Source organism: Nelumbo lutea, chromosome 6 (assembly GCF_056320005.1).
Source record: "Nelumbo lutea isolate HS-2025 chromosome 6, American lotus-T2T, whole genome shotgun sequence".
NCBI lineage: Eukaryota > Viridiplantae > Streptophyta > Magnoliopsida > Proteales > Nelumbonaceae > Nelumbo > Nelumbo lutea.
Window position 1 is genome coordinate 33,374,494 of NC_142689.1, and position 24,007 is coordinate 33,398,500.

The 24,007-nt window shown below is 37.2% G+C and overlaps 1 protein-coding gene across 1 annotated transcript in view; it reads right to left on the reverse strand.

Moving 5' to 3' along the window:
* Positions 1-5,770: 5,770 nt before the first annotated feature.
* LOC148848438 (regulator of nonsense transcripts 1 homolog) overlaps positions 5,771-24,007 on the reverse strand; it is a 57,695-nt gene continuing 39,458 nt past the window's right edge. The window contains exons 17-29 of the mRNA XM_088949441.1: positions 19,527-19,682; positions 19,292-19,405; positions 19,091-19,189; positions 17,126-17,203; positions 14,285-14,419; positions 13,302-13,376; positions 13,083-13,200; positions 12,467-12,840; positions 12,320-12,382; positions 12,155-12,226; positions 6,903-7,034; positions 6,693-6,812; positions 5,771-6,611 (exon numbers count right to left, since the gene is read on the reverse strand). Of these exons, the coding sequence (XP_088805567.1) occupies positions 6,462-6,611; positions 6,693-6,812; positions 6,903-7,034; positions 12,155-12,226; positions 12,320-12,382; positions 12,467-12,840; positions 13,083-13,200; positions 13,302-13,376; positions 14,285-14,419; positions 17,126-17,203; positions 19,091-19,189; positions 19,292-19,405; positions 19,527-19,682 (1,686 nt within the window). The 3' untranslated portion in view covers positions 5,771-6,461. The remainder of the gene's footprint in view (positions 6,612-6,692; positions 6,813-6,902; positions 7,035-12,154; positions 12,227-12,319; positions 12,383-12,466; positions 12,841-13,082; positions 13,201-13,301; positions 13,377-14,284; positions 14,420-17,125; positions 17,204-19,090; positions 19,190-19,291; positions 19,406-19,526; positions 19,683-24,007) is intronic.

Genomic DNA, 24,007 nt, shown 5'->3' on the forward strand with positions numbered 1-24,007 from the left:
TCGACCTGAAAAATTCAGTTTTCAAATTGATCGAGAAATCGATTATCGTAAAGATTAAAAAAATTTTTGAAATTTCACCTATCCATCTAGCATGATTTGGCCATTCATATAATGGATTTTAAACCCTTCTAACACTAGGACTATTCACGGGTCGATTTAGTTCGATTTTAGTTAATTTTACCGACCGAACCGAATTTGTCGGGTTAATTTTAATAACAACCGAAACAGACCGATGTGAGAGAAAAACCAACTTTGGATTTTTTATTTTAATTAATGTTGATTTATTCAGTTTGAAATAAACCGAACCGAAGTGACTTTTGATTGCCCTTGGATGATGATATTTTAGACCGAAAACTGTCATCTTTGAACTTTGATAGATCACACGCTTTTCAATAAAAAGATAGGATTCGTTATGTGAAAAGTTAATTAAGAATTAAAAATAATAATTAAGAATAGATAGAGAGTGGTTATTAGTTTCACTATTTCATGCAAAAGGCAAAAATAATCAAATAAAAAATTAAACAATGGAAGTAATTTGATTGAGAGAACTGACTTGACGTTAACTTTTATTGGATTGGAAACGGAGACGAGTGACCAGCATCTTATTCAAATAATAAAAGAAAAAACTAATTCATTTTTCTAACACCTGCACAAATAAAGATAAAATTGTACAAAAAAAACTCTAGAGAGAGGAATATGTTTTGAAGCTTTTATACTTGCATCAGTTCGGATCAGTTTTGATTTTGTTTATAAAATCATAACTCGAAACCAAACCGAATGATCAGATTCTAAATTTTTTCAAACCGAAACCGATTGATTATCTTTGAGAACCGAATAAATCGGGGTGAGAACCGAAGAGGCTCTTGCCATCACACTCTATTCTTCATCTCAAGGTTGAGGACAATGAACAATTCATAGGAAGGGCATTTTAGGATTTAAAAAAATACCAATCACACAATGTCACAAGTGAATGGAGTGTGAGGAAAGTTAACGACAAGGGCGGCAAGGAAGGTTTTAGACAATTGTCAGAAATAGTAGGGGTAGTTTAAAACAATATATAAATAGTAAGGGCGAATTAGTCAATTAATTAAACCATAATGGTAGTTTAAGAAATTTTTCCTTTAAAAATTTAAAGTGGAGTAAGATGAAATCTAAATCTGATTTGAGTCTTTTAGGATTTAAATTTGAAATCAAAATCTTCAAATCCAATAAGATTTCGGATTGAATTTGAATGCAAATTCTCAATAATTATATCAGATTGAGATTTTGCTGAATTTGATTTGAATCCAATCCAATTACAGCCCTACCCATTGGAAATGGTGCACTGTAGTGAGGAAGATAGATGGAGAGAGAGAGAGAGAGAGAGAGAGAGAGGAAATGACAAAGGTCGTGTTCATGGGAAACTTTGATATTGTATTTTTTTTTTTCTTTTTGTTTGGAATGAACTATTTACGAATCTAAATAATGCAATAATAGAGGCCTTGTTTATGTTATGTGGGGCCGGTCAACATGTCATGTATAAGTTGATTTTGAAAATTTAGGGTATATATGAGCAATTTCTCAAATGTACAAGGTTAATAAACCCTAAAGTCTTTATCCTTTTCATCTTTGTTCTTATTTTGATTTTCTATCCCCATTTCTTTCCTTAACTATGATTCACACACATTATAGGCATGACAAATTCTATTCTAGTGAACCATAAATTACTAATCTCACAAAAAAAAAATAAAAATAAAAATAAACTATATCTCCCTCTTCACATGATACTCTATATGTCTTGCAAGTTCTTTTAATTTTCATTGGAACACCAAAGTTTTTTCTAAAAAAGCAGTCGATACATATTTTGAATTTTAAAGAACAATCAAAGGCATTTTTCCCTTTAGTTTTCCTATCTATCTTAATGGTTAAAAAGGTATACTTAAAAAGGTTTGGAAACCATATTGTATATTGAAGTTAGTATCCCTATTTTAAACTTCCTGAAACTAACTAACTTGTACTTTAGGTATGTAATATTGACATCGGCAAGACGTATGATCAATGTTGAGTGGGGTATTCTGGAGGAGATTCAAAGGCTATTGAGTTTCGGGGAGTGATGGAGAAACTGGATATATGCATGTGTATCTTTGGTTTCCTTCCTGGTTCTCTTAAGTGGTGTTTCTTTCTTGGTTCTCATCTTCTCTTTGTCATAGTGATGGAAGTATTAAATTTACTTCTATCGAGAGTTCATTTGAGATTATTTGAAGGATTTTCAATTGGGTCAAATGGCCCTTCAATCTCTCGTCTGCAATATATAGACGACACAGTAATTTTCCTTGATGCTTCAATGGAACAAGTTCGTGTTAGGTAATTTTGAGCTGTTAAATTAATGATAAATTTTGAAAAAGGATGCATAGCTGGAATAAATGCATGATGGGGAGATGGAAAAGTGTTCAAGCATTCTAGGCTGTAGTGTTAGTGTCCTAGCCCCTAACCTATTTAGGATTACCCCTTGGATCAAATCCAAAAGAAGTTGGTTTTTGGAATCCAGTGATAAAAAAAAAAAAAAAAAAAAAATCTCTAGTATGTTGGCTAGTTGGAAGAAAGGATACTTGTCTCGAGGTGGCAGAATAACGCTGATAAAATCAACAATAGCTAACTTATCTATCTACTATTTGTCAGTCTTCAAAATTCCAACGAGTGTGAGCAAAGAAGTCAAGAAATTGGAGGTGACAATGAGGGACTTCTTGTGGGAGCCAGGGGAGGAAAAGAGAGATCATAAAATAAGTAGAAAATTGTGTGTAGGGATAAGAATGCAGGGGGCTTGGGATTAGGAAATATACTAAAAAGGAACACGGCGTTGTTAGGTAAATAGCTCTAGAGATTGCCTCAAGATAGGGACAAATTGTGGACAAAGGTGATAGTAAGTGAACATGGGCTCTTGGATAATGGATGGGATGCCTGTGTGCTACATAGGGCAAATTGATCCTTACCTTTGTAATGGTAATAATGTTAAATTTTGGGAGCATATCTGGCTAGGAGATTCCCCTTTAAAGGACAAATTGCCCTCTCAGGCTTCAAAAATGAGTCAGTTCCTAAGTTCCTTCTCCAATCTCCAGCTTCACTCAATGGGGTTAATTGGAACTTGGGTTTCCGAAGGGGTGTCCGAGAATCAAAACTTCAGTGTTTTCTTAGCCTCTTACATTTACTAGAAGGAGTTTTAATTGAACCTTCAAGACCTGATAGCCGAGTTTGGACTTGTACCCCATCGGGGTCCTTCTCATGTGTCTCCTTTAAAATTCTGCTAGAATCATCCTATAGTGGTTTGCCTCCTTTTCGGCAAAAGAGGTGTAGCGCAAAGTTGTTCCACCTAGGGTTACTGCATTTTGTTGGGAAATGGTTCATGGAAGGATTAATAATCTTGTACTCCAAAGAAAGTGGCCAAATTGGTGTTTGTCCCCTCATTGGTATGTATTGTGTAAGGATGATGGTGAGAGTTGCCTCAACCTTTTTATCTCTTGTCCTTTCATTACCTCTATTTGGGATTGGTGTTTTCTCTTCTTAGGTGCAAGTAGAGTCCTCCGGCGGATGGTCAACACCTATTTGACACGACTACCGATAGCCAACAAAGAAAGTGAGGTTAATGTGGAACTGCATTATAGATGTTCTTTGGACTGTTTGGGAAGAAAGAAATGCAAGAATCTTTACAGAAAAAAGAAATAAAAGTGATATCTTAGAAACAATCAATGTTAAAGTGGTGCAGTGGCTGAAATCATCGACAGCCTTCTCTCATGTGTCAACAAATGACCTAATGAGAAGCTAGAAGGAAGTAGAGGATTCTACAGCCCATAAGACAATTATAAATCATATTTGGTCACCTCCACACAGAGGTTTTATCAAGCTTAACTTTGATGATAGCAGCTCGAGGAATTCTGGACCTTCAGGTATTGGAGGTATTTTTAGAGATGAGGAGGCCAAATTCACGGTTATGTTTTCGGGGCCAGTTGGAGAATGAGACTCCCTGAGAGCAGAAGTGTTGGAAGTGGTGGAAGGCATTCAAAAGGCAAAGCAATTGAACATCCAAAAGCTATATTTGTGGAAGGAGACTCCAAACTGGTGATTAGCTGGTTACGAAATAAGGGATCAGAACTGTGGGTTTTCAACAATGAAAGGAAGAAGATCAGGTGGCTAACCAGAGATATGGAAATAGTGGTTGGGTGGATTAAAAGATCTGCTAATTCTGTATCAGATGCCTCTAAACAAGGGGTGGAGAGAGATTCTTTTTTCTAGGCACAACTGTAAGGGACCTGTTTGTAGGGGGAGAAATAGGAGGTTTTATCTCTCACAATCCATCTGTATTTAAAGTATTGTATCTTCCCTTATATTAATTAATAAAAGGTTGAATTATTGATCAAAAAAAAATTGAGCTGTTAACTAGTTTAAAGGTGAATCCATCTAAGAGTAAGTTGATTGGAGCTAGTGAGGTGAGAAGGGAGGTGCCGACAGATTGTGTAGATGTCTTTGAATGCAAAATTGGTAATGTCCCTTTTTATTATTTGGGTCAACCGGTGGAGGCAAAGTCGTCCTCTTCTAATATCTGGAAAGCAATTATGTTTGCCATTGGGATGTCATTGTGAGGTAGAATCACTCTTAGAAGTGTACTGTCACGTTTTCCAACATATTATTTGTCTCTAGTAAAGGTCCCATCTGAAATTGCTAAAAAACGTGAAAAAAACGTCAAAAGGATTTTCTACGGGGGGGAGTGGGAGGTGTTTGGGCTGGAGAGTCAGTCGTTGTGAAGGAGAATGATGATGGGGAAATATGGGGTGACTAGATTTTGGATGGGAATTAAGGGGGGCCAGAGCTTCTTATGGGACTTGTGTATGGCAAAGTGGAGAGGAAAAGGTTTTGGGAAGATGATTGGATTTGGGTGGATAAGCTGATAGAGGTGGTCCAAGGCTGCAGACTCCCTGAGCATAAGATCACCATTAGTCAGTACTTTGAGAGACATGGGGATCAACGGGTCTGGTGTCCAATGTTCAGGAGACATTTGCTTTAAGGAGAGGTGAAAGCATATGCATTAACTTCGAGGAAAAGTTGGAGGGGTAAAGACTGGTGGAAGGAATACTCTAATCTCTAATGGCAAATATACAGTCAAATCTTGCCACTAAGCCTTATGCAAGAACCATTTGGCGTTTTACCAGGAATTTGGGACGATTCTTTAGTTTGTGGCTCATTGCTATGGACAGTGTGCCAACTAGGAATAGAGAATTCAATCTTGCTGGCATGTGCCATTTATGCGGAGAGCAAAAGGAATCCGTATGTCACTTGTTCATTCCATCCAACCTGGTTCCCTTGCAAGGATTTTCTTTATGAAGCCGAAGTTCAAAGGTTGTAACAAGGCTATGCTAGCTATGGATCTGTATTCCTTTGGCAGTTTAACGGTGCACCCAGCATTTGCTAAAAGATCAAAAAGGAAGATTTAGGTGAAAGGTTTTGAGAGGTGCTACTGTGCTAGAATTATAAACCTGTGATGAGTTTTTTCTGTTTAAGTATAATATGGATAGTTTGTGTGCGTGTGTTTTAAGTGTATTGGGTGTACTTGTTTTTGTTTTGATTAATGGTATTTTCCATTTACTTATCCAAAGAAAAACTACTTGAAATCCACAACTTGAAATTAGTATCGTAACTGTAAATATATATATAAAATATATATATATATATAATATATATATATATATATATATATATATATATATATATATATATATATATATAATTGTATAGCACAAACTTTTGAATCCAATTCTATGGGTTGCAGTGGCTCTGCCCCATTAAACAACTTTAAATTATAAGCATCAACCATCCCGACATTCCAAAGGGAGTCAAATCCTTAGCAAATACATCCGAAAGATCTGATAGGGACATAGGGTGGGGCTACCCCGTGGCTGTACAAAACTTGCAATTGCAGTCAGAACTGTGTTTCGACGTGGGAGGCTCGAGAAGCCAAAAAGTAGCTCTCTGCTTCCTCCAGACTCCAGAGGTTCCATTCCGCTTTCCCTGTATACATCTATATACTTGTATATTTTAAACTCCAAGCAGCTTGCCATTTTTACATGCAAGAGGAATCCAGACCCATACCCTGCGACAATATATGCCATGTGATGCTCCCTCCTTCAAATGGTTACTTTTCCCAAAACAATAGAAAACTTAGTGGGGGAACTGGGGTTATCCTTTTTCTCAGCTTCGGCTGTGCCGCCCATGTCGCTCAGAGACCCATTGCCATTTGCCAACTCAAAATTCCCAACACCAGCCATTCCAGTACCAGCTAGTAAGTGCTATAGAGGGAAGCAAACGACCTCAAAATATTGATCTCTTCTGCACGCCAATACACAACAGAGTGCAGAGAAATGACAGACATGTCAGTACAACCAAGTTGCTGGATGCAAAGTGTATAACCCAACAAAGTTAGGCCCCAAGGCCTCTCAGCCATTGTAGTGGAGCTTCTGGTTATGTGAGCCCGGGCCCTGCTGTTGTTGCTGCTGCTGTGATTGTGGCTGCTGTGGATTCTGCAGGTTGAGTGGCTGTGTGTTATACTGGGTGAAAGGTTGTGAGTAGAGAGGATTCATCAAGCCCTGTAGTAGTAAAAACAATGTTAGCCATTAAAATTATTCCACAGAGACCAAGCATTCATCATGGTTTCTGCCAGATAAAACCTGTGATTGAAGTGGATTAGGACCACCGACACCAAAATGTGCCTGAGAAGTATCTTCTTGTGATGGGTCGTTAAACCCAACCTGAGTAAATAGACCTTGTGATCCATGAGGCATGTAATCCTGAAGAGGGAAACAATAAGCAAGTAAAACAAACAAAAAAAAAAGAAGTTGCAATACAAAAGATAATTGACAATCAAATAATAAACAAACCTGAGATATGAAATCGTTTCCAGTACCCAAATGAGAGTATCCAGCCAGTGAATTCTGGTTTAGAAAGCTTCCTGGAAACCCACCTTGTGCTCCTTGGGTAACATAATCAACACCATACCCACTTTGAGAAACCTAAGCAACAAACATAAACCATGTTACTTTTAAAACTGAAATGGCAGAATTGCCCAGATAAATTCAAGAGGCAGATACAAGGAAACAACTCTCTTTAGCTACAATGTATGGATTAACAGTTGTCATCAGAAAGAGGGTTTAGATAACGCCCAATGCAACTAAGACGTGGAAGCTTACAGACAGTGGTTATCCCCAAGTGCCAGTACAGCCATACTCCAATTCATGACTGTAACTTGTTGACATTGACCTATTCAGCATCTAATCCAAATATCCCACGCTACTGCAGGAAACTATATAAGCGTTGTGTATATTTTCACAAAATGTTTCGTAATCAGGTAAAGTCACTACATGATCCATAACATTTAGGCCACCTGGCTTTTGATATGCCCAACCAAAGAAGTCTCCCAGCTAGTATGTCATCATGTCATGGACCTACTGAATGGAGAGAACTGAAATGGGATTTTTTTTTTTTTTTATAAAACTGAAATGTGTATGAGATGAGCAAAGGAAAATAAGAGAAAACTGAACTTGGGTTTCTTCAAGGGAACCCCGCCTCCAAAAACTCCTTGGAATCAAATTCTCAAAATACTTTCAGACCTCTCCTCTAATTCATGACTAAATAGATGCAATAGACTCCAACGTGATGAGAGAGTTCCTACTGCCACTCAATAACTATCCATGTTACACGAAAAACCATACATGCATGCAGGCCTCTTCACATAACTGCTTCCTATTATCACTCTTTCAACCATACCAAATTCCTAATCCTACTTTAATGCCCACTCAAAATAACTGCCTATTTACTCATATACTAAAATAATTACAATACATGCCATTACATGACACCCCATAGATCACAATGTTGATATGTAACATGGACCCTATGCCCTATGTATTGTCCTTGTCTTCAAATCCCAGCCTAAATCATGTTTGTAACTTTGCAATGGCATCTCCCGCAACCAACATTAGTAGTTCAAACTACTAACTTTTTAATACAAAAACAAGACAAATACCAGAGTATATCAAGGACACATGGAAAATTTTTCTTGACTGAACGAGGCAGGGATGCATTGATTGTCGGGCTTCGTTTTCCTCTCCACCCCTTCATCTTCAAGGTGCTGAGATATTCTGACATCTCCTTAGGTCTACTCCACCCCAACTCCATTAGATCCATCACCGGGACCATCTCTATTTGCCACCACCTCGATTCTCATTTGAACATAGACATCTTCTCCAGGCTCTGTCAAATAAAGAGAATGCCCAATGAACCCTATTGTTTTTACCTGAGTTACCGACCTGGCTACAAGCTCCTAGGTGGCTTCCCTATTAAGGTGGAGCACTGAAAGACAACATACTACTTGTCCTAGGAGAATGATTGGCCTATGGACACTACCTAGAGGACTAAACCGAAAAAGGTCCTGGAGGTCGAGTTCGACGAGGCATTGTTGAACGAGGTTCAATTCCTCGTAACATAACAATCACTAGTTGATGAATTCCTAGACGAACCAATGCCTATCCGAATTGGTCTAAGCCCCGTAGGTAGGTCACCCTTTGTCGCGCTTAACTGTTTTTGTGGTCTGATGTGTTTTACGACTTCCACTGATTTTTCTTAATTCTGCGGCAAACATGTCTAGCACTTCGTCCATTTTAGCTGCTACTAAGAGGCCCTCCAAGAAGAAGAGGAGGGTCGAAGATTCTACTGGCACTTCTGCCATGGAACAGGGGTCAACTGACGGCAGGTCTACTGGCAGGAGATCGATTGAGCACAAGGTGGTAGATCTCGAGATGGGCAGAGACCCCCATGTATGTCGATCCATCCTAAGGCATACCAGATCCAACTGCTCAGTTGTCAACGCCAAACGTCCTTGTGCCTGACCCTACAATTGATGCCTCCAATTCGCATGCTCCTCCCATCATTCCTTAGTGGTGAGTGACCACCACCAATCAGATTTGGGACCCCTGCATTGCCCTTCAAGTGGAGACCCCCATGTATGTAGATCCATCCTAAGGCATACCAGATCCAACAGCTCAGTTGTCGACACCACATGTCCTTGTGCTTGACCCTACAATCGATGCCTCCAATTCGCATGCTCCTCCCATCATGTCTAAGTTGGGCTTGGACATAAGTTTAGGCATGTGGGCTCAGGCTCAGGCCTAAAAACACCAATTCCGACCTTTTTTCAGGCTGGGCTCAGGCTTTCTCAAAAAAACCAGGACCGAATAGTTAATTGGATTCGAATTTGGATATGACCTTATTCGATTCGATAAATATCCAAATTCGACCAGTTATTTAATTCTTATATATAATATATAAAATATTTATATAATTTATATATAATAATTAAGTTATATAAATAATTTATATATTTATATACTTTATATTAATAAAATATTTATTTTATATATTTATTAATTATCTAAAATAATTAATTAATCAAATTCGAACCATATTCAAATATTTAATCAGATTCGAATTCAAATATTAATTTTTAATATCCGTCGGATATCAAATTTTCTAATCGGATTCGAATTCGGATATTGCCTGATCCGATTCGAATTTGATCCTTTTACATCCCTATTTAGGACCCCCTATTTGTTGTTCATTCATTCATTCCAATAAAATATCTTCTTAAAAGGGAATTAAAATTATAAAATCATTAGTTTTTATGTGAGAAAATAAGAATTTAAGACCCTAACATGGAATTGTTCGGGCTTACCTCAAAGGTTGTGGTAAAAGGCGACTCCTAGAATCAATAATGCAATATGTTTTATATAACATTAACTACTTGAAGTAATGCAATTGAGGAAAAAAAAAAGAGATTGTGGGTTTTACATGCTTGGAAATTCTTTATATGTTTGCTTTTAGTTTTAAATTTTCATTTGAATACGCTTTACATGTTTATAATATTTTAGTTTTAGATAATAGGTTTTTTAAAACATTTATTTTAAAATTTAAGTTTATATTTTTATTAACATTATGTTTAATATTTTTGGATTTTTTGCATTTTTTTTAATTTTTTAGCATTCTTTTGAATTTTCTAACATTGTTTTATTTTTTAGCTTTTATTTTGTAATTTTGTGCGTGTGCCTTGCTTTGCGCCTTGCACATCAGGCGCAATTTGGCCCTTGCACTTTTAAAAAATTGATACAATATTTTTTTCTTTGTTCCTCTTTTTTTTTTCAAGTAATAGTGAGATTTATTATTATTTTTGAGTTTTAAGGGTTTTTATTATAAATAAAACAATTTTTATTGAATAAAAAAGAAAAATTATTTTCAAATTTCTGGCCGGATTGGGCCGGACTTGGGCCTGATTGTATTCTATTGATACATAGACAAAGCTCGGCCCAGCCCAGCCCGGCCCTTGAACAGGTCTACCCTCCATCTTAACAACCTCTAGCAATCATCTTCCCCGTCATAAGATCTTGAAAAACACAATAGGATGGATAAAATGTTACAGAACAATTAACATATTAAGTCAGCCTGCTTACAAACAAAAGGCTAAAAGGAAATTTTGAAACGTAAACTTTGGTTAAATGAAGGTCAGAACCAAGAGAAACATTACCAGTTCCTATAACTAAGGAGGATGACCCATCAGCTAAAGTTACAAACTAAGAGGTAGGAGGGGACAAAGACGAACAAAACTGAAGTTCGAGTCATATGATCTGAAGCTCCAAAGTCAATTATCCAAGGTGTAGATTTAGAACCAGAAGCAAGACAAGTTGTACCTAAATTGACAAGGGTAGCAATAGTCCTAGAAGAAGAAAACGAAGCCGTTCTTACTCTTCATGGGTAATGGAAACCAACTCCCTATCCTTACCCACTCCTATACCAAGTGATTCATCAATAGGAACACTGTTGCTAGTGTCTTTTTCTACCGGGGCATGGTTAGCCTAAGAAGAATGTGGGCCATGCAAGGCAAAACAAAAATTGATTGTATGACCTTCTCAGCAACAATGGGAACACACACACACCTGACCACGTCCACTACTACTACTGCCACTACCTCATCCTTCCCTCCCACTACTACGACAACAAATCTCTTTTGTTGTATACAAAAACATAAGATTAACACTTGTGTGATTTTCCATAGTGTTCCACAATGAAGTCATAATTTGTGTGTTTTCTTGCACCCACTCACTATATCCTTCAAACCCATGCTTGGATTGTTTTTCCTTAATATATTTCAATTTGCCTCGACCAATCAGAGAAACCTCAACCAATTTAGCCCTTGAATCACAATGCGCACCATTGAGCTTGACAGTAGTCGGTAGGATGTTCATAAATAACTACAAATTTGGAACCACTTATTGATGTAGTCAAAAGTCTAAGAGAATGAGCTAATGGTTAACTTACCAGCTGACCCTATAATCACACAACTCAACTACCACACTACAAAAAATATCCCACACAATCACCACAAAGTGATGGAAACTTACTCCAACCATTCAAAACCCCAAACACAACCCTTCTTTGAACTGCCAATTAGAAGGGAGCTTATAAGACCTCCAGAAACTCGCAACCTGTTGCAACTTGAGGCGTTAAAGCCTATTTACTTAGAGGGTATTCAGTCCTTTGCAGTCCTTTTCCTTGAAAGAGTAGGAGTTCTCTAGAGGAGAGGCCGAAATGACATTCAGACCAGGTCAGAACGAAACCTGGAGCTCTGATACCACATTAACTTAGAAGAAAAGTTAAAAAGGGTGAAATAAAAAGAAAGAAAATCACAGAATAAAGGTTCAGTTGATAGACAAAATAGAGAAGAAAAGAAGGGTTTTAAGGAGAGAGAGAGAGAGAGAGAGAGAGAGAGAGAGAATCAATCTGAACTATCTTACTGTCGACCCAAGTAATATTCAGCTTCTAAAAGATGACAGAAATTACAATGATACCCTTAAGAAGATGTTTGAACAAATAGACTAAAAACCATAGTGAATAAGGACAAAAGTGCCCCTATCAACTAGGCTTTCACAGCAACTTGATGGAAACTAGGTAACCCTGCAGCTCCCACTGTTAATCCTATATTCATGTTAATAAAATGGTAATGTGTTAAACAGAATAATAACAATGTGCCTAGTAGAAATCCAGCTTTCATGGAAACAGCTAAAAAAACTTGGAACTTGTTTACCTGGGTGGAGAAGTCTGCAACATTATAAGCAACATGTGACCCCTGACTTTTGAAGTCATCTCCCAAGAAATCCTAGTCAATTGCCATATAAAAGTTTATTCTCAGGAAAAAAAAAGAAGGTAATTCATATATAAGAAACTTAGAAACCTATACTGAATTTGATACCTGAGACATGCCTCCAATAGAAAACCCATCACGGAATGTCTGGCTTAGCCCTTGAACTGGCATCTATTAAGTATAATAAGAAAGTTTTAGGACATCACCATCTCAACATGGAACAAAAAAAAAAGTAGAAAAAGAATGGTTATGAACCTGAGTCATAAGCCCAGTCTGAGATAAGGGACCTCCAACGGATGGCTGACTATTTGGATTGTCCAGAGAAGGAAAATTGAAATTAGGGCCAATGCTCCCAATGTTTTGCTGGGAACCTTGCTGATGTGAGAGGTGACCACCAATAGGACCACCAGCATTACCACGCCCAGATCCAAAACCCCTGCTACCTGCTTGAGGGACCTGTGGAACAGCTCCAATAGGACCATGAACAGCTCCACGAGTTGGAATTGCATAAGACTGTGAATGGGGACCAGCCGGAAATGGTGGAAGAGGAATTCGCGGCACAGGAAATCCTGCTGGGTGCACACCAGGCTTATGGGTACCATTGGGTGCACCAAATGGCATATAAGAACCTGGATTAAAGGAGATGAAGCTGTCAAATTGTTTGTTGAACCATAATAATACAGTTCAGATGCACAGCACAAATACTTGTTAGAGTAACAACTCCAACATAAAATAGCAGCAGAAAACAAATGCTTTCTGATTTTATACATTCTTTAGTTGAGCCACAGTATCAACTATAGCATGAATAAGCATTTAAAGTCATCAAATCGTTGTGGTTGCAGTGATAGACAATTTAGAACAAATTGCATACCTTTAGAGCGGTTGCCTCTTTTATCAGCATTTGGGCTAGAAGATACGATAGTCCCAAAATTATCATTTGGAACAATCCCTGGGCCACCTCCAAAGAAAAGTCTTCGATCATTGTAGATCTGTTTCACATGGAGACCTTAGAATACACAATTCTCAAGCATTTCACCATTATCGTATTATTTCTAACAATGCAAGCAAGCCTATCTGAAACACACAATACCTTCTTTGGCTTTTGAAACTGAACCATACTCTGCTTCAGGTTATTCAAAGGTCCTTCCACCAAGCAATCATGTTCCTAAAATGAAATATTCAACAAATGATGAAATATACAAACTAGTTCACTAGAAGAGCCTAAGACAAAACTATGCAAACATAACATAAAATAGCTTAATCAAGTAAACTGGAATGTCAAGTGCACAACACAACCAAGTATCTTTATGAATGCTAACTAGATAAAAATCCACATCAAAAGCCAAAGAAGTCAAGAAAACGTCTATTCTTGGTAGTAAATAAAAAAAGAAAATTTATTAGTAGAAGAAATAAGTACATCTGATAGTGATGACATATCACTAGAAAGAAAAGCAACAAAAGGGAGCGGAACAAAAGACAGATACACCGAGAAAAAAGAGAAAAAAACATATAAATAAAAGAAAAAACAATTAGGCCAACTGCAGAGTGTTCCAAATCATATTGGCCTTGTAAGCTATTGTTACCTTTTCCTGTTCTAACAACAACCATTTGAAAAGGCCAATATGATTTTCTTGACTTCTCTGGCCCTTTACAAATGGTTGGTATAGAACAGTAAAAGGTAGCAATAACTTACAAGCAAACTCAAAAAAGTCGATCATAGCATATAACTACAACGGGTATGACAACCAAGAAACCAACTTAGGCCTTGGCCAAATGTATCACCTGTTACTCCCCAGTTGATTATGTTGATTCCAATAAGGTGGTGGCCACAACAGGAATTTTCAACTGCCAAACCCACTTTGTGCAATAATGGATTAAGGAAGTTTCTCCCAATCAATGACTAAGGGGTATGATGTTTTCCAGAATAACCTTTCACTCAACATGCCACAACCTTGGTTGGGCAAACTTCACTGGTCAAACAACTCTAATCCTACCAATCATGCGACTTCAAAACAGGCCAGCAATTTAACAAACAAGAGCCCAAGTTACATGCAAGAAACAAGAGATAGGCACCTTGTAATGAGTCAATAAGCTATTCCACAATGGCTGTTTGCTCAAGACTTTAGGATTCCCCAAGATAACAATACCATAACGAGCTCGTGTAAGTGCGACATTTAGCCTGCGTGGATCATTAAGGAATCCAATGCCCTGAAATTTTTTACAATGAAATATAAGATATCAGACAATGAGCTTATCATGTAAATTAGAAACAAGTAGCTAAAACACAAAAGACCATGCAACAAAATGAAAACAAACATTAAATGAAACAAATAGTATAAAATGACTAGGGAAGTAAGAAATCAAGATAACATGAAACAAGTCAAACACATTCAAAATCATCCTTATTTGTCTATTATATGTTAACATCAAATTTGACATGCTCCTGTGTTCACAAATAAAAAAAAAAAAGGACAAATTCCTGAAATCCTCATTTACACAAGCATTTGGTAACTAACACCATCAAGATTTTTCTATTCACCAATAATCAAGTGCCAAGCTTTTATGTCCTACACAATGTTCTAAAACACGGAAGCATGACGCAAGGCGTGAAGCTTAGTTCAGAACGTAAGAGGTGTAAGCCGCCCAAACACAAGGAGGCGTAAACCTCCTTAAGAGGAAGGGGGTCAAGAGGAAGAAGAGAAATGGGGGATCTCATTTTTTCTTTATTTTTAATAAAAGTCGTTTATATTAAGAAGAATAAAGATGCACAACACTAGTTGAAAGGGGGGGTCTTGTCGAAACGCAGGCAAGCGAGACAAAGGGGTCGGGGGCAAACTACTTTCTTTCCCCTTATCTTTTCTTCCCTTCCCTTTCCTTTTCTCTTTTTTTCTTCTCTGTCTTTTTCTTTCCCTTCCCTTTCTTTTCTTTTCCTTTTTGTCTTTTTTCTTTTTTTGCAGTCTTTCATACGAGGTGTTCATGAGGCGTACACCTCATGAAAAAAAGTGCATGAGGCATATGCCTCAGAGGCGTACGCCTCCCACGCCTTTTAAAACACTGATCCTACATGCCCAGACCCATAAGAGAGAGTGACTAATAAATGAAAACATTCCGTGCTCAATTTCTTCAATGAGGTACTGTATTGAAATATCTTTAATTCAATAAAGCATATACGTTGGACAATTGTGGCATGATAAAACAATTGACGCAGGTTTTATGTCAGATGTCTGCAAGAGACAATCAATATAATTAAATTCCAATACCAAGCATAGTTCTTTTTATCAGCAACTGAAACCAGAACAATATCAATGATAAAACGTATGAAACAATAGAAAACTGGCAATGGCCTCTTTATTCAGTGTGAAGCTAGGTATCAAACATAGTTGTTAAAATCTTACAATTTACAAGATACTTCACGCAAGTGTGAAACACAAGGAGTCCATCAAAAAAAAGTGCAAATAACAAGGATTTCAGAAAAAAATCTTACACCTGGAACCAATTAAAAAATCATACAGTTATTGTTTGGATCTTTACAAAAAAGCATTTCTAAAAATTATAATTCCATCTTAAATTTTTTAGTGTTTTTCCATCAAATGCACATTAAAAATCAATGCATATATTGTTAATTGACTTCAAAGCCAACTTAACCATACCTTATGCATATGATGTACAAGTTGTAAAAATTGTTAAATCAATTACTCATATGATGGATGTGAATTGAAAATGGGTGAAACCATTTACTACTCTAGGGTAAATGGTTCAGTCCAAACTGATTTACAATCCACAGAAATGGTCAATCTAAACCCATGGAGGAAGGAAAACAATTCAGTCCAAACTACAATCCCGCTACCAAAAAGGCCTCAGTCCATTAACAAGATTTCTCTATATTTCCTAAACAATCTTAGGATTTAAGACACAATATTCAAAACATTGACGTAAATTCCATCACTTATTTAGTTGAGTTCATTAAGGCATTCTTGCAAGCCAAAAGCATGTTCAGTATAATGTTTGTTAGCCGATGCTTAATCCAATTTTAGTTTCGTTTCATGAATCCAGAACCTTGATACTAGGGGTGTCAATGGATCGGTTTTGGGTTGGACCCCATCCAAATCAAAATCAATTTGGTTGGATTGGATAGACCAATAAGACATATTGAATTGGGCCAGTCCAGACTTAATGGTCCAAAGTATTTATTGGACTGAATTGGACGTGGTCCACCCGTAATGGATTGGTCAGATTGAACCAATATCCAGTCTATTAATAGAAGTTAAGAATGCAGGTGTCAATGAGCCAGGTTTGGGCTGGAACCAATCTAAATTAAAGCCAATTTGAACAGACTGGATGGTCCAGACATTGAATTAGACTGGTTCAAAAGCCAGAGAATTCATTGGATTGAATTGGACCTGATCCATCTATAATGCACTCATATTGAACCTGATTGGATTGGATCAAATCCAATCCAATTGACACCCCTACTTGATACAAAACATATTAGAAGGGGTAAATACTATATATAACAATATCCAATGGCAGTTACTTTGTGTAATGGTAATAATGTGGGTTTGACTCCTAAGGCACACTCTGTTCCAATAAGGAAAAAATAAGTTAGGTCTCTATCAATTCCCCCTCCCATGACCTCAAGATAGCTGGAATCAACATTTAGTAATGGCCCTGTAACATACCATATATAACAATATCTTCCTAACAAATTAAAAATGTTTTCAGTCAGCCTTTCTATCAAATGTGTATTAAATTGTGTAGCAACAAAAGCTAGGTATGATACAATATATTGGCACTTTCTACCAATACTTTAAAACTTGATGAAATGAACGAATGCATTCAGAGATTATAAAACTAAAAAAAGGAACCATTCATACAAAATATCATAAAGAAAAGAGAAAGAAAAAAGGAACTCACCTGATGCTCATTACTTCTCACACAAGACAAAATGATATAATCTTTCTCCCTTCCCTGGAAGGAATCTACACTTGCAACCTGCGAAGAACACATATGTTCTAGCAGTAAATAGCTAATGCATACACACACACACCAGAATTTTCTATAAACTTTATGTAATTTTTAATTTCATTTATATTTTTTATTTTTTATTATTAATCGGATGCAAATTGCGAAGTCCAAATCTGATTACATAAACACCTCATCCAAATATGTGATATTCAGATCAAGTTGTGAAGTTTCAAATATCATTGACAAGCTTACTTGCTTGGCTAGATTTTTCTTTTTGTAATATATTATCCTTTTGGTGTATCTTTTTTTGTTCATTTATAAAAAAAAAATGTAAGATTTAAATAGAGGGAATTGAATGAGGTGAAAAATAGTAGTACTAATTACAATTAAATAGGGACTAAATTCAAAATTGAGTATTTTAGTCAAAAGAGTGTTTGACAATCTTATTCATACTTTTAATAGTAGTGTAAATATAAAATTATAGATGTGTTCAACTTTTTCTATAATAAAAATATTGCTGGTGTCACACTTATTTCTTGTTTAATATAATAAAAATATGATATTTTACATGTGCCTGAATTTTTTTTGCAAAATTTATGTATTTTTTATTTTTGCATTTTATATTTTATTAAGTTTTATTATTTATTTATGACATTAAAGGTTAACAAATTTAACACATTTGACCCAAAAGTTGAACTATTGATCTTTGTGAAACAGTAAAATATTTTTATTTTTGATCAGTTCTAAATTATGTATTTCCTTTTCATTATCAATAAAAATAATTCTTGTGTATTACACTTTTTTTTTCAATTTGATTATTAAAGATATCATAAATGTGTCAAGTTTTTTCTACATTTTTATAATTTTCTATATTTATTTCTATTTAAAATTTTTTCTTACCTAACTATGACTTCATAGGTTGATCAATTTGATTAAGATGGTTTAATTTTTTTTCTTAATAACAAAAAAATCATTAATCAAACAGAATAATTAATTAGAAGGGCAGGGAGATAAACTGTCTTAGTCCCCCCAACAGAAGCAAGAGCCCCCAAAGTGATAAAACTACAATTACAACTGAGCCCATAATGTAGATTCCTAACCACCTCTTGCTTAGCTAACCCATCAGCAAAAGAGTTAGTCGATCTCTTCACCCTACTGTACTGAATTTTTTCCTTTCATTGCTATAGTTCCATAACACAGCCTTATCTTCTTTCAACCACCTTACTACCACCTCTGAATCCCCTTCAATTACAAGCCTCCTAATGTTCATTTCCTTCGCCATTTGGACACCTTCCAAGATTGCCAAGAGCTCAGCCATGAGAGAGTTACCTAGCCCAATTGGGCCTAAGAACATGGCTAAAACAGTCCCATTCTCATCCCTAAACACACCCCCAATGCCTTATTGCCCAGGGTTCCCTCTACCACTACCATCAAACTTCAGCTTTACAAAAACAAGAAGAGAGGTGTCCAGGACAGACTTAGACCTGTTTTGACCTAGGTACAATTAGCAATCACTTGGATAAAGAATGGTTTTGTTTTTTAGTAAGTTTTAAAATATATGGGTTTATATTGTTAAAAATATTGACATAAATCTAATTAGTAGCATTTATTAGTGAAAAATAACTTAAATATAGGATTTAAAAAGAGAAAATGGGAGTTAATACTATAATTATAAGACTTAATGAGAGGGGACTGAGGTGGAAGGTAATACTTGAAGTTAAATTTTTAACACTTACAATTAGAGATGGACTAAATACACAAAAATGGGCATTTTAGTAACCATTAAAGCTGGCATAAAAGGTGTAATACAATGACTTTTCTACCCTTTTTCAAACAAAAAAAATTGAAGGTAATTTTAGTCCAAACAAAATTTTCACTCTACATCCGCACTAATATATCAGTTACGGATCAAACCTCAATTTCCTTGTAAAGTTGCTGCCTGAGAGCACCATTTCTTGACATATAGTTCACTATGTAGGCCCGTTGCCCTTCGTATGGTGTTATAACTCCAATCTATAAATGTTGAACAGAAATGAATTTAAAATTAATGAAATAAATCCAAAGAAATTCAGATGGTTAAGAGGAATGATAGATGGTCAATATATGAAAAAGTACCTGACTAGGAACAACACCACTCCTTAAGAAAGTAGTTACAATTTTTTCAACATTTGCAGCCTCAGTCCTATTTAAATAAGAAGTCCCACTTGCACTTATCTCCTCTTGTCCCATCTGATGAAAGGAACTGTATCAATTTTAAAATAAAAAAAAAATCCAAAACTAAGGCAGCAAACTATATACATTGATGAACACAAAAATCAGTGACTAAAATAAAAACCCAAGATTGTAATACCTGAACATAAAAGAACATGGGACGATTTGGAACAGGCCAAGGAAAATCAATCCCTGACGATTGCCTTTCATTGATGGTCACTCCATTTTGAAGCGTACCCTCATAAAAGCTGTTAGACGGAAATTCTGATAGTGATGGATGCATTCGATATTGAACCTGCAATTTAGAGCATAAACAGGTTCAAATGTTTTTTTTTATTGTTAATTGCATCAAATGTTCAAGAATTACATCATCAAACTTGGCAGTAAGAAGTATCAGCAGACTACCACATATTCATTAGTATAGAACAATACAAAACCTTACATGGAAAAAGAACCAAGAGGTGACAATGACGCAAAGAAAAAGAATTGGGAATGAAAGGGGAAGCTCGGAAGAAAAAAGAGAAATCAGGTGCTATTAGAGGAGGGAAACTACAGAATAGAATTCTTCCAACCATACCTGAAATATTCTGGACATAGAGTGCAGATTCCTGACATATTTTTAGCAGCTGATTTTTTTTTTGGAATGTTCATAATAACTAGCTTTATTAAAATGAAAAATGCAGAGCATATACAATACACTAGAGTGCAAAATGTGGATATTGGATAATCAATTCCAAATCCATAGTGTCTCATTTAATAGAACCCACTCAGTTAATAATACAGTTATGAGAGCTCAAATTACAGAAGAAATAAATGACGCCAAGAGTTATGGACTCCAAGGCCCGAATAAAGGTTATAATTGACAAAGAAATCTGTTAAGAAAATTTGTGAATTTCAGGGTGTTACAGCCGAAAGCAGAAAGCAGCTAACAGATCTGAAGAGAACGAAGAAATGGTCTAAAAAAGCCTTTTAGTCTCATTTTTTTCTTGAGACTCAGTTTGGAAAGAGTACAAATACAAATATGTGGAGTGCAAAACTTGGTATTTTGTATGTATTTGTACTGTGAATATTTGTATTTGTACTCTTCCCAAACTGAGCCTAAAGGAAATCAATATATGGGAAAAGAATTGGTTTAAAGTTAAAGCGAAGTCTACTAAAGATGCAATTTTTAAAGTTGTAGAAGTCCTAGGAATGGGCTTTTAAGTTTTCCAGAAATTTACCATTATTTCAAAACTACTATTTATTGTAACTTTCAGACTTGCTATTTTTAGTAATTATCGCAATTACTCTTTTTAGTAAACTTGTAGTAATCTCTGGTCTTTTTGGATTAAGTTCATTTTAGTGGTCTCAAAATTTGTCTCATCACTAGGAACACCCTTGGTTCCTAATTGGGATTTTGGGTTTCGTAGGGGACTAAGGGATGATAAAATTGAATCTCTCTATGACTTGCTATGTTGCCTTAATCAGGTTTGCTTGGATCCCTCCAAGCCAGATAAAAGGATGTGGACCCCTAGACCCAAAGGAACCTTTACTTGTGCTTCTTTCTTCAAGTTCATCTCTCAACATTCTGCTCAACAACCCTTTCCTCTGTATTTCTCCCAATTGGTGTATCCTCTAAAGAGCTCACGGTGAGAATTGTTTTTTTATCAATAACAATGAACTTTTATTAATAAGGGTTTAGATAATCAGAATTACAAAGGAGGGCTTAACTCCCAACTACCCTAGGTACATTCTGACCATGAAGCAATTACAATTACAATTACAAAACAGCCCAGAACATAGTATTCCTATTTACCCCTTGTTTAGCTAAATCATCTGCCAATGCATTTGCAATTCTCTTTATCCATGTACAATGTATTTCCATGTCCTTGGCGAGCCACTTGAATTTCCCCTTTTCATTGCTGTATTTCCAAAGCATAGAGCTGTCCCCTGTTAGCCAATTCACCTCAATTTCAGAATCACCTTCTATAATCAGCTTTTTAATATTCAATTCTTTGGCCCTTTGTATCCCTTCAATACCTCCTACAATCTCGGCCCTCAAAGAGTCTCCTACCCCAATCGGACCAGAGTACATAGCCAACAAATTTCCTGCTTCATCCCTTATTACTCCACATATTGCAGAAGGCCCTGGATTGCCTATGCTGCTACCATCGAAATTCAGTTTGGTGAACCCATGAGGTGGAGGTGTCCAGCAAAAGTTTATGTTCTTCCTGTTTGAGCCTGTTTCTGCAATCTCCTTCCAGCTCCTTATCATCTCATCAACTGAGAGCACTTTAAACAATTCCAATGTTCTCAGGCAATGTATCATCCTGATGTGGATTGTCTCAAGGATTTCATCCATACTTCTCTCCTTATCTGAGAATATCCTTGAGTTTCTCTCCTCCCAAACAGTCCAACATATCGCAGCCCTACCACATCTCCACATGATCTTGGCCCTTTTGGTTGGCCAGTTAGGCATGCAAGTAAATAAGCTTTGCACATTCAAAGGAGTCGTCCACCTGCACCCAAACAAAGAAGTAAACCATTCCCAAGTAACCTTAACAAACTGACAAGAAATTAGTAAATGGTATCCAGACTCACCATCACATTTACAGAGAACACACCAGTGAGGAGACAAACTGTTGGGTCTTTTTCTTTGGAGTAGATCCCATGTATTAACTCTTTCCAGAAAGGCTTCCCAACAGAAGCTCCCAACCTTTGGAGGTATAGGTCGACACCATACATCTTTGATAGGAAAACACAAACCAACCGGAGGAGAGGGTAACAGTGCTCTAAAGAAGTAGGCACAAGTGTAAGAACCCGAGGGAGTGAGCGTCCACATTCTGCTATCTGGCTTTACTAGCTCAATGAAGAACCCTTCAAGAATGGAAAGTAAGGCTAAAGTACAAGCTAACTCCATGTCCCTGACATCTCTTCTCAGACTCAAATTCCATCCAAACCCAGAAGGTGAACTAGAAGGAACAAGAAAGAGTAAGCTGGTTCATTTTTAAAGGTAGAGATAGCATAAAGGCTTGGAAATTGATCTTTCAATGAGGAGTTCCCAACCCAGACATGTTCCCAAAACTGAATGAGGTTACTAGAGTGCAAATCATACCTAATCCATGGAGAGAACAAGGGCAAAATGGCTTGAATAGCTTTCCAATGAGAAGTTGTTGTAGCCCTAGCTAGAATCCCAGAATCCCATCCATTGTATGCCAACCCATGTATATGATCCTTCTTCTCCTCCCCCGGCTCCCAAAGAAAGTCTCTCATTAGTTTTTCCAGTCTACTAGCCACCTTAGCCGGAATCTTAAAAACTGACAAAAAATAAACAAAAAGGTTAGCAAAAGTAGACCTTATTAAAGTGACTCTCCCTCCAAGAGAAATAGTTTTTCTTCCAGTTAGCAAGTCTCTTTTCAAATCTCTCCACAATAGGGGCCCAAAAATCACCTTTTTGAGGATTATTCCCCAAAGGAAGACCAAGGTAATTTAATGGCCAATTAGAGACTACACATCATGTCTACATACTCACCAATCTCCCCTTCCCCTAGATACACCCCAACTATACAACTTTCCTCAAAGTTTCTGTTATGGGCCCGAGCGTAGGATCGTGTCACGAGTCGCTCCACGACAGGAACCTCTGATCTTTCCTTGCCTTTGGCCTTGCATACAGGCCCTATTTTGACTATCTCGTGGGTGATTTGTCCAAGAGACCACCTAACTCTCCTTTATCTCTTTATTGACTGAATATTCGATATCTTCATTCAATAATGGCGTCTCCTTAAATAGGAGATTACAAGAGGAGGGTTCCTTCTTGGATTCGGCTAGGTTAGTCCTAAACGGACTCAAACTCCTACTTCTAATTAGACTACTTACTTTTAATGGTACTACAATTGCTTCTAAGAATAGGGGACAAGATAAGGGAGAATGGGATAAGGGATAAGTGATAAGGTAGGCGAGTTCTCTTGACGTGTCCAGATAAGGGTGGGCCCACCCTATGAGCTGCCGTGTGGGCCCTGCTCTGCTACTGCTGTCGGGTGCGTGCGCGGGGCTCATGGTGCCGCCGCCATGCAGCGCATGCGCATGGTGCTGCGTGCGGTGCCCCTGCCGCGTGGTGCTGCGTGCAGTGCCCCTGCAACGTGGTGCTGCGTGCGATGCCGCTGCCGCGCAGTGCGTGCATGCGGCTCATGGTGCCGCTGCCGTGCAGTGCTGGTCGTGTGCGCACCGCTGCCTCAACTGTTGTCGTGTGGTGCGGGTGCTCATAAAAGTTTCACCCTCAGGCTTGACATTTGCTCAAAAAGTTGTATACTGAGCTTCAAGTTCCTAATCCAATTGATATCCCCTCCTTCACAAAACAAAATTGTGCCATCTGCAAATTGTAGGTGTGTAAACGATATACTCTCTCTTCCAACTCTACACCATCTTATTAACCCCCTGGAATCTACTTTAGAAATTAGTCCCCCTAACACTTTTGCTACCAATGTAAACAAGAAAGGGGGGGATAAGGGGTCACCTTGTCTAGTCCCCGCCTCAAAGCTGGGAAATAGTCCACCACCGTCCCATTCACCAAAATGGAATAACAGCAATCCTTAATGCAACCCATCACCCATTTACACCAGATATCTCCAAACCCAAAGTTAA